The 10506-nt window shown below is 34.6% G+C and overlaps 1 protein-coding gene across 1 annotated transcript; it reads left to right on the plus strand.

Annotated features, from left to right (window-relative positions):
- Nucleotides 1–1028: 1028 nt before the first annotated feature.
- On the plus strand, nt 1029–8876 carry KANTR (KANTR integral membrane protein; the record flags this gene model as incomplete). Its single annotated transcript, XM_068533723.1, is given in 2 exon segments — nt 1029–1203; nt 8833–8876. Coding segments are annotated over 2 exon segments (219 nt in total), but the record flags the coding sequence as incomplete, so codon positions are not given.
- Between the last annotated feature and the right edge of the window lie 1630 nt (nt 8877–10506).

A 10506-nucleotide genomic window follows, 5' to 3' on the forward strand; every position in this document is an offset into this window, starting at 1 on the left:
ACAAAAAGGTGGTGCAAGGGAGGATTCACTCCCTCTCTGCCTGACTGCATGGCTGGGACATCAATCTTCTCCTGCCCTCCATGCTCCTGGTTCTTAGATCTTCAGACTCAGACTGGAATCTACACCATTGACTCTCAGGTTCTCAGGCATTGAACCACACCACCGGCTTTTGTGGGTCTCTGGGCCACAGACAGCAGGTCATGGGAGTTCTCAGACTCCATAATCACATGAAACAATTATAATAAATCTCTTTCTATCTCTATCTCTATCTCTAATCTACTTCTATTTCTATCCCTGTCTCTATTTTTAGATTAAAATGATTTTGTCAAATGCATTTTATGCATTTATTGATAGTAAATGATTTTTCTTCCTTAACCTATTGATGTGATGATAGGGGACATTAATTGATTTTCTAATTTTGAACTAGCCTTGCATGCTTTTAATAAATCCCACTTGGTCATGGTATATTATTCTTTTTATGCATTGCTGGATTTGATTTGCTAATATTTTGTTGAGGATTTTTACATTATGATAAATATTGGTCTGTAATTTTCCTTTCTTGTAGTGTCTTTGTCTGATTTTGATATTAGGGTAATCCTGGCTCCATGGAATAAGTTAGGTAGTATTTCCTGCACTTCTATTTTTTGAATGACGTTGTCAAGAATTGTTACAAATTTTTCTTGAAAATTTGGTAGCATTCACCAGTGAACGCATTTGAGTCTGATGCTTTCTGTTTTGAAGATTATTGATTTAATTACATATATTTAAAAAGTATTTTATATTATATACATATATGTATATATGCAAGTATGTTATATGTATAACATACTAATGTGTATATATATATAGGTATATGTATATAAACATATACATATATATTCAGATTATCTATCTCTTCTTGTGTGAGTTTTGGTAGATTATGTCTCTCAAAGAATTAGTCTGTTTCATCTGGGATATCAGATTTGTGGGCATACAGTTTTCCATAATATTCCTTTATTATGGTATTAATGTCCATGAAATCAGTTGTGATGACCCCTTGCTCATTATTGGTATTAATAATTTGGATCTTACCTCCTTTTTTCATAGTTAACCTAGCTGGAGGTTTATAGATTTTATTGATGTTTTCAAAGATCCAACTTTTGGTTTTGTTGATTTTCTCTATTGATTTCCTGTTTTCAGTTTCATAGATTTCTGCTCTAATTTTAAAATTTCTTTTCTTCTACTTACTTTGGATTTAATTTGTTCTTCTTTTTCTGGTTTCCTAAGGTGAAAGCTTAGATTATTTATTTTAGATCTTTCTTTTTTAATATATGCATTTACTGGTACAAATATCCCTCTAAGTCCTGCTTTTGCTGCATCCCACAAATTTGATAAGTTGTATTTTCATTTTAATTTAGCTCAAAATATTTTAAAGTTTCTATTTAGACTGCTTTGATGCATGTGTTATTTAATCTCCAAGTATTTGAGGATTTTCTTACTGTCCTTCTGTTCCTGATTTGTAGTCTAATTCCATTGTGGTCTCAGTGCATTCACTGTATGATTTCTATCCTTTTAAATTTGTTAAAGTATGCTGTAAGGCCCAGAATCTCTTGGTGAATGTTCCATGTGAGTTTGAGAATAACGTGTATTCTGCTGTTGTTGGGTAAAGTATTATATATATGTCAATTAGATCCAATTAATGATGATTCTGGTCAATTCAACTATGTCTTACTGACTTTCTGCCTACTGGATCTGTCAATTACTCATAGTGGAAAATTGAAGTCTCCAACTATAATAGTGGATTTATCTATTTCTCCTTGCAATTCAGTTTTACCTCACGTATTTGAGGTATCTGTTATTAGGTGTGTACAGATTTTAAAAAAACTTTTATGTGTTTTTAGAGAATTAGCCCCTTTATCGTTATTTAATATTCTTTTTTATCCTTGATAATTTTCCCTACTTGGCAGTCTATTTTGTCTGAAATTAACATAGCTACATCACATTTCCTTTTATTAGTTTTAGCAGTTTATCTTTTCTCTATCCCTCTGTTTCTCAAGCTCACTTATTCTTTCCTCAGCTATTTCCAGTCTATTGATGAGCCCATGAAAGGCATTCTTTGCTGTTACAGTGTTATTGATTTCTAGCATTTGATTTTAATTATTTCTTTGAGTTTCCATTTCTCTTCTTACATTACCATCTGTTCTTGTATGTTGTCCACCTTTTTCATTAGAGCCCTAGGTATATTAATCATAGTTGTTTTAAATTCCTGGTCTGATTATACTAACATCTCTGCTGTATCTGAGTCTGATTTTGATGCTTGCTCTCTCTTCCAACTGTGTTTTTGATCTTTTAGTATGCCTTGCAACTTTTTGTTGAAAGATGGACAATATGTACTGGGTAAAAAAAAAAACAACTGAGGGAAATAGGCCTTTAGTGTCAGGTTTTATGTTTATCTGGCTAAATGTTAGGTTATGTTTATTGTTTGTTGTACCTGTAGCTATATCAGAGGCTTAAATTTCCTCTGCCCTTGTTTGTGTCTCTGATACTTTTTGTTTCCTTAGAGACTTCTTAAATAATATCTGAGACATGCAGTTTTTACAGTAATACTCCCCTGTTATTACAGAGGAGATCTATTGATGTGATTTGTTAAGTGTGGGGAGAGGGGAAGCATTCTATGGTCCTATGATTCAATCTCAATATTTTACTGAGTCTGTGCCCCTGGGCTGTGACCTTCTCAAGTGCTTCTAGTTTTGCTTTGTTTTTTTCCCTTTCTGTGAGACAGGAAGACCAGGGAGGGTTAGAATAGGGCATTTCCCGCTCCATAGGTTGAATAGGGTCTGGTAAAACACCGATTAGTTATGCTCTGGTACCTTGAGGGTACACCTTGTTAAGGAAAGCTCTGGGCATATTTCAAAATGCTCACTTTTACCCTCTCCCTACTGGAAGCAGGAAGGGATATTTTTTCCTCTGATCTTCATTGTGAGAACTTGGTTGCTCCCCTGGAGTCCAAACTCACAAAAGTATGAGGCCCCTCTATGTCCAGGCCATTGTGGAGTTTTTAGCTCTCAAACTTGTCCACACTGAGCCTCCAGGACTTTGTCAATTACAGATAAGATTTTCCTACACCAGTACTGGTTCTCGTGGAGGTTTCTGATCCAGTAAGCTGTGAATCTCTGTCTCTCCATTTTTAAATCAAGGTATAATTGACATATAACATTATATTAGTTTCCAGGTATACAACACAATGACTTAATATTTGTACATATTGTGAAATAATCCCTGCAATAAGTCTAGTTAACATCCGTCACCAAACATAGTTACAACATTTTTTCTTGTGATAACTTTTAGAATCTACTCTTCTAGCATCTTTTAAATATGGAATACAGTATTATTAAACATAGTTACCATACTGTACGTTATATCCCAATGACTTAATTATTTTATAACTGAAAGTTTGTATCTTTTGACTCCCTTCATCCATTTCTCCCACCCCCTACCCACCCCAGCTCTGGCAACCACCAATCTGTTCTCTGTATCTATGAGCTTGGTTTGTTGATGTTGTTGTTTTAAGTTCCGCATATAAATAAGATCATATGGTATTTGTCTTTCTCTGTCTGACTTATTTCACTTAGCATAATTCCCTCGATGTTCTACCTCTCCAATTTAAAAAAATTACAATTTAAAATTGTAATAAAATATAATAACATTAAATTTACAATCTTAATCTTTAAGTGTGTTAAGAAAACGTTGCTTAATTTCCACATATTTGTGGATTTTCCAACTTCTATAAAAATTTCTAACTCTAGCTTCATTCCACTGTGATTTTAAAAGATTGTTTGTATGATTTCATACTTTTAAAATTTAATTAGACTTGTTTTATGACCTAACATATAGTCTATAGTAGAGAATGTTCCATGTGCACTCGAGAAGAATGTGTATTCTTCTGTTGTTGTGTGGAATGTTTTGTATACGTCTGTTCCAGTTGATTTATGGTCCTCTATTTCCTTATTGATCTTAAATCTAGTTGTATACATTATTGAGAGTGAGATATTCAAGTTTCCAACTATTATTGCAGACCCATCTATTTCTACCTTCACTAGTGTCAGTATTTGCTTCATATATTTTGGGAATGATGTTTGGTTCTTATATGCTTATAATTGTTATAACTTCTTGGTAAATACACCATGTTATCTGTATATAGGTCCTTCCTTGTCTCTTGTAACATTTTTTGACTTAAAGTTTATGTTGTCTGATATAAATATACCACATCTGCTCTCCTTTGGTTACTGTTTGCCTGGAATATATTTTTCCATTCTTTCACGTTCAAGCTATGTGTATCTGTAGACCTGAAGGGAGTTTCTTGCAGAGAATGTATAGTTGGATCCTATTTTTCAAAGATCTATTCTGCTGATCTCTGCCTTGGAGAGTTTAATCTCTCTACATTTAAAGTAATTACTAATGAAAAAGGACTTATTTCTGTCATTTGCTATTTATTTTTCATATGTTTTATAGCTTTTCTGTCCCTCATTTCCTCCATCACTCTCTTCTTTTGTATTTAGTTGACTTTTTGGTAATGAAACATTTTGGTTCCCTTATTTCATTTTGTGTATATTCTATACATGTATTTTCTTGGTGGTTACCATGAAGCAGCATATAACATCTTATAACAGCCTATCATACATTGAAACCAATGTGAGTTCAATTGCATACAAAAATTACTCTGTACAGCACCTTTCCTCTTGTATTATTGATGCCAAAAATTGCATATTTTAAATCCCATAGAAAATAAAAAGTGGAGTTATGAATAAAAATTACAAAAATACTGGCTTTTACATTTTCCCATGGGTTTACCTTTGCTGAAGGTCGTTAAGTCTTCATATGGCTGGGAGTTACCATCAGCCTTTCATTTCAACCTGAAAAATGCCCCGTAGGATTTCTTGTAAAGTGGGTTTGATAGTAATGAACATCCTCAGCTTTTGTTTATCTGGAAATGTTGTAATTTCTCCTTCACTTTTGCAGGACAGTTTTGCCAGACTTAGAATTTTTGGTTCACAGGTTTCTTTATTCGGTAGTTTAAATATACTCCACCACCTTTTGGCCTCCAAAATGTCTGCTTAGAAATTTGCTGATAATTTTATTGCAGTTACTTTCTGTCTGATGAGTCATTTTTCTCTTGCTGCCTCCAAGATGCTCTCTTTCTCTTTGGATTTAGATAGTTTGATTATAATGTGTCTCAGTGTGGGTCTCTGGGTTTACACAAAATGTAGTTACATAGTTTGTTGGATTTGTAGATTCATGTAATTCATCAAATTTGGGAAGTCTTTTGGCCATTAATTCTTTTTTTCTTTTTAAAAAAATTTTATTTTATATTGGAGTATAATTGATTTACAATGTTCTGTTAGTTTCAGGTGTACAGCGAAGTGATTGATTTATGTATATATATATATATATATATATATATATATATATATATATATATATATATATATATACATTCTTTTTCCGATTCTTCTCCCATATATTACAGAGTATTGAGCAGAGTTCCCTGTGCTATACAGTAAGTCCTTGTTGATTATCTATTTTATATATATTAGTGTGTATATCTTAATCCCAAACTCCTAATTAATCCCTCCCCCCACCTTTCCCCTTTGGTAACCGTAAGTTTGGGGTTTTAAAAAAATTTTTAATTTTATTTGTTTCTTTATTTATTTTTGGCTATGTCGGGTCTTCGTTGCTGCACACCGGCTTTCTCTATTTGTGGTGAGTGGGGGCTACTGTTTGTTGCAGTGGATATGCTTTTCATTATGGTGGCTTCTCTTGTTGTGGAGCATGGGCTCTAGGCGTGCAGACTTCAGTAGTTGTGGTATGCAGGCTCAGTAGTTGTGGCTTGCGGGATCTAGAGTGCAGGATCAGTAGTTATGGCGCACGGGTTTAGTTGCTCCGCAGCATGTGGGATCGTCCCAGACCAGGGCTCAAGCCTATGTCCCCTGCGTTGGCAGGTGGATTCTTAGCTCTGCTCCACCACGGAAGTCCAATAAGTTTGTTTTTGAACTCTGTGAATCTGTTTCAGTTTTTTAAAAAACTTCATTTGTATCCTTCTTTTAGAGTCCACATATAAGTGATATCATATGATATTTGTCTTTCTCTGTCTGACTTACTTTACCCAGTATAATCACTGCTTAATCCATCCATCTTGCTGCAAATGGCATTATTTCATGCTTTTTTATGTCTGAGTAATATTCCATTGTATATATGTGCCACATCTTCTTTATCCATTCATCTGTCAATGGACACTTAGGTTGCTTCCATGTCCTGGCTATTGTAAATAGAGCTGCAATGAACATTGTGGTACATGGCTCTTTTTGAATTATGGTTTTCTCAGGGTATATGCCCAGTAGTGGAATTGCTCGGTCATATGGTAATTCTATTTTTAGCTTTTTAAGGAACCTCCATACTGTTCTCCATAGCGGCTGTATCAATTTACATTCCCACCAACAGTGCAAGAGGGTTCCCTTTTGTCCACACCCTCTCCAGCATTTATTGTCGGTAGATTTTTTGATGATGGGCATTCTGACCAGTGTGAGGTGATACCTCAATGTAGCTTTGATTTGCATTTCTCTAATGATTAGTGATGTTGAGCATCCTTTCATGCATTTGTTGGCAATGTGTACACCTTCTTTGGAGAAATGTCTATTTAGATCTTCTGCCCATTTTTGGATTGGGTTGTTTGCTTTTTAGATATTGAGCTGCATGAGCTGCTTGTATATTTTGGAGATTAGTCCTTTGTCAGTTGCTTCGTTTGCAAACATTTTCTCCCATTCAGAGGGTTGTCTTTTCGTCTTGTTTATGGTTTCCTTTGCTGTGCAAAGGCTTTTAAGTTTCATTAGGTCCCACTGTTTTTTTTTTTTTTTAAATTTCCATTTTTCTAGGACGTGGGTCAAAAAGGATCTTGCTGTGATTTATGTCAAAGAGTGTTCTTCCTATGTTTTCCTCTAAGAGTGTTACAGTGTCTGGTCTTACATTTAGGTCTTCAATCCATTTTGAGTTTATTTTTGTGTATGGTGTTAGGAAGTGTTCTAATTTCATTCTTTTAAATGTACCTGTCCAGTTTTCCCCGCACCAATTATTGAAGAGACTGTCTTTTCTCCATTGTTTATCCTTTCCTCCAATTTCATAGATTAGTTGACCACAGGTGTGTGGGATTATCTGTGGGCTTTCTATCCCGTTCCATTGATCTATATTTCTGTTTTTGTGCCAGTACCATATTGTCTTGATTACTGTAGCTTTGTAGTATAGTCTGAAGTCAGGGAGCCTGATTCCTCCAGCTCCGTTTTGTTTTTTGTGTTTCTTTTCTCAAGATTACTTTAGCTATTCGGGGTCTTTTGTGTCTCTATACAAATTTTAAGGTGTTTCTGTTCTAGTTCTGTAAAAAAATGCCATTAGTAATTTGATAGGGATTGCACTGAATCTGTGAATTGCTTTGGGTAGTATAGTCATTTTCCCAATACTGATTCTTCCAATCCAAGAACATGGTGTATCTCTCCATCTGTCTGTGTCATATTTTATTCCTTTAATCAGTGTCTTATAATTTTCTGAGGACAGTTCTTTTACCTCCTTATGTAGAATTGTTCCTAGGTGGTTCATTCTTTTTGTTGCATTGGGGAATGGGATTGTTTCCTTCATTTCTCTTTCTGATCTTTCATTGTTAGTGTATAGGAATGCAAGAGATTTCTGTGCACTAATTTTGTATCCTGCAACTTTACCAAATTCTTTGATTAGCTCTAGTAGTTTTCTGGTGGCATTTTTAGGATTATCTATATATAGTATCATGTCATCAGCAAACAGTGACAACCTTACTTCTTCTTGTCCAATTTGTATTACTTTTATTGCTTTTTCTTCTCTGATTGCTGTGGCTAGGACTTCCAGGACTATGTTGAATAATAGTGGTGAGAGTGGACATCCTTGTCTTGTTCCTCTTTTAGAGGAAATTCTTTCAGTTTTTCACCATTGAGAATGATGTTTGCTGTGCGTTTGTCATATGTGACCTCTATTATGTTGAGGTAGGTTCCCTCTATGCCGACTTTCTAGAGAGTTTTTATCATAAATGGGTGTTGAATTTTGTCAAAAGCTTTTTCTGCATCTATTGAGATGATCATATGGTTTTTATTCTTCAATTTGTTAATATGGTGTATCACATTGATTAATTTGCGTATATTGAAGAATCCTTGGGATAAATCCTACTTGATCATGGTTTATGATCCTTCTAGTATGTTGTTGTATTCTGTTTGATAGTATTTTGTTGAGGATTTTTGCATGTATTCATCAGTGATATTGGTCTGTAATTTTCTTTTTTTGTAGTATCTTTGTCTGGTTTTGGTATCAGGGTGATGGCGGCTTCATAGAATGAGTTTTGGGTGTGAGCTCTTCTCTAAATTTTTGATAGAATTCACCTGTGAAGCCACCTGGTCCTGGACTTTTGTTTGTCGGAAGATTTTTAATCACAGTTTCAATTTCGTTACTTCTGATTGGTCTGTTCATATTTTCTATTTCTTCCTTGTTCAGTCTTGGAAGGTTATACCTTTCTAAGAATTTGCCCATTTCTTCCAAGTTGTCCATTTTATTGGCATATAGTTGCTTGTAGTAGTCTCTTATGATGCTTTGTATTTCTGTGGTGTCTGTTGTAACTTCTTTTTCATTTCTAATTTTATTGATTTGAGTCCTCTCCCTTTTTTCTTGATGAGTCTGAATAGAGGTTAATCAATTTTGTTTATCTTCTCAAAGAGCCAGCTTTTAGTTTTATTGAAATTTCTTATTGTTTTCTTTGTTTCTATTTCATTTATTTCTTCTCTGATCTTTATGATTTCTTTCCTTCTACTAAATTTGGATTTTGTTTGTTCTTCTTTCTGTAGTTCCTTTAGGTGTAAGGTTAGACTGTTTATTTGAGATTTTTCTTGTTTCTTGAGGTAGGATTGTATTGCTATAAAGTTCCCTCTTAGAACTTTTTTTGCTACATCCCATAGGTTTTGGATCATCGTGTTTTCATTGTCATTTGTCTCTAGGTAGTTTTTTGTTTCTTCAGTGATGTCTTGGTTATTTAGTAATATGTTGTTTGGCCTCCATGTGTTTGTGTTTTCTACTTTGTTTCCCCTGTAATTTATTTCTAATCTCACAGTGTTGTGTTCAGAAAACATGCTTTATATGACTTCAGTTCTCTTAAATTTACTGAGGCTTGATTTGTGACCCAATATGTGATCTATCCTGGAGAATGTTCTGCATGCACTTGAGAAGAAAATATAATCTGCTGTTTTCAGATGGAATGTCCTATAAATATCAGTTAAATCCATCAGGTCTATTGTGTCATTTAAAGCTTGTGTTTCCTTATTCATTTATGTCTGGATGATCTGTCCATTAGAGTAAGTGAGGTGTTAAAGTCCCCCACTATTATTGTGTTACTGTCGATTTCCTCTTTAATAGCTGTTAACATTTGCCTTATGTATTGATATGCTCCCATACTGGGTGCATATATATTTATAATTGTTATATCTTCTTCTTGGATTGATCCCTTGATCCTTATGTAATGTCCTTCCTTGTGTCTTGTTACATTCTTTATTTTAAAGTCTATTTTATCTGATATGAGTATTGCTATTCCAGCTTCTTTTGATTTGCATTTGCATGGAATATCTTTTGCCATCCCCTCACTTTCAGTCTGTATGTGTCCCTAGGTCTGAAGTGGTTATAGTTTAGACAGCATATATATGGGTCTTGTTTTTGTATCCATTCAGTGAGCCCTGTGTTTTGTAGTTGGAACATTTAATCCCTTCACATTTAAGGTAATTATTGATATGTTTGTTCCTATTACCTTTTTCTCAATTTTTGGGGTTTGTTTCTGTAGGTCCTTTTCTTCTCTTGTGTTTCCCACTTAGATAAGTTCCTTTAGCATTTGTTTTAGGGCTGGTTTCGTGGTGCTGAATTCTCTTAGCTTTTGCTTACCTGTAAAGTTTTTGATTTCTCTGTTGAATCTGAATGAGATCCTTGCTGGGTAGAGTAATCTTGGTTGTAAGGTCTTCCCTTTCATCACTTTAAATATATCATGCCACTCCGTTCTGGCTTGTAGAGTTCCTGCTGAGAAATCAGCTGTTAACCTTATGGGAGTTCCCTTGTACGTTATTGGTCGTTTTTCCCTTGTTGCTTTTAATAATTTTTCTTTGTCTTTAGTTTTTGTCAATTTGATTATTATGTGTTACGTCGTGTTTCTCATTGAGTTTATCCTGCCTGGGACTCTCTGCACTTCCTGGACTTGGGTGGCTGTTTCCTTTCCCATGTTTGGGAGGTTATTGACTATAATCTCTTCAACTATTTTCTTGGGTCCTTTCTCTCTCTCTTGTCCTCCTGGGACCACTATAATGCGAATGTTGGTGTGTTCAATGTTGTCTCAGAGGTCTCTTAGGCTGTCTTCATTTCTTTTCATTCTTTTTTCTTTATTCTGTTCCATGGCAGTGATTTCCACCATTCTGTCTTCCAGGTCAC

The sequence above is a fragment of the Eschrichtius robustus genome, chromosome X, assembly GCF_028021215.1.
Source record: "Eschrichtius robustus isolate mEscRob2 chromosome X, mEscRob2.pri, whole genome shotgun sequence".
In the NCBI taxonomy this organism is placed as follows: domain Eukaryota; kingdom Metazoa; phylum Chordata; class Mammalia; order Artiodactyla; family Eschrichtiidae; genus Eschrichtius; species Eschrichtius robustus.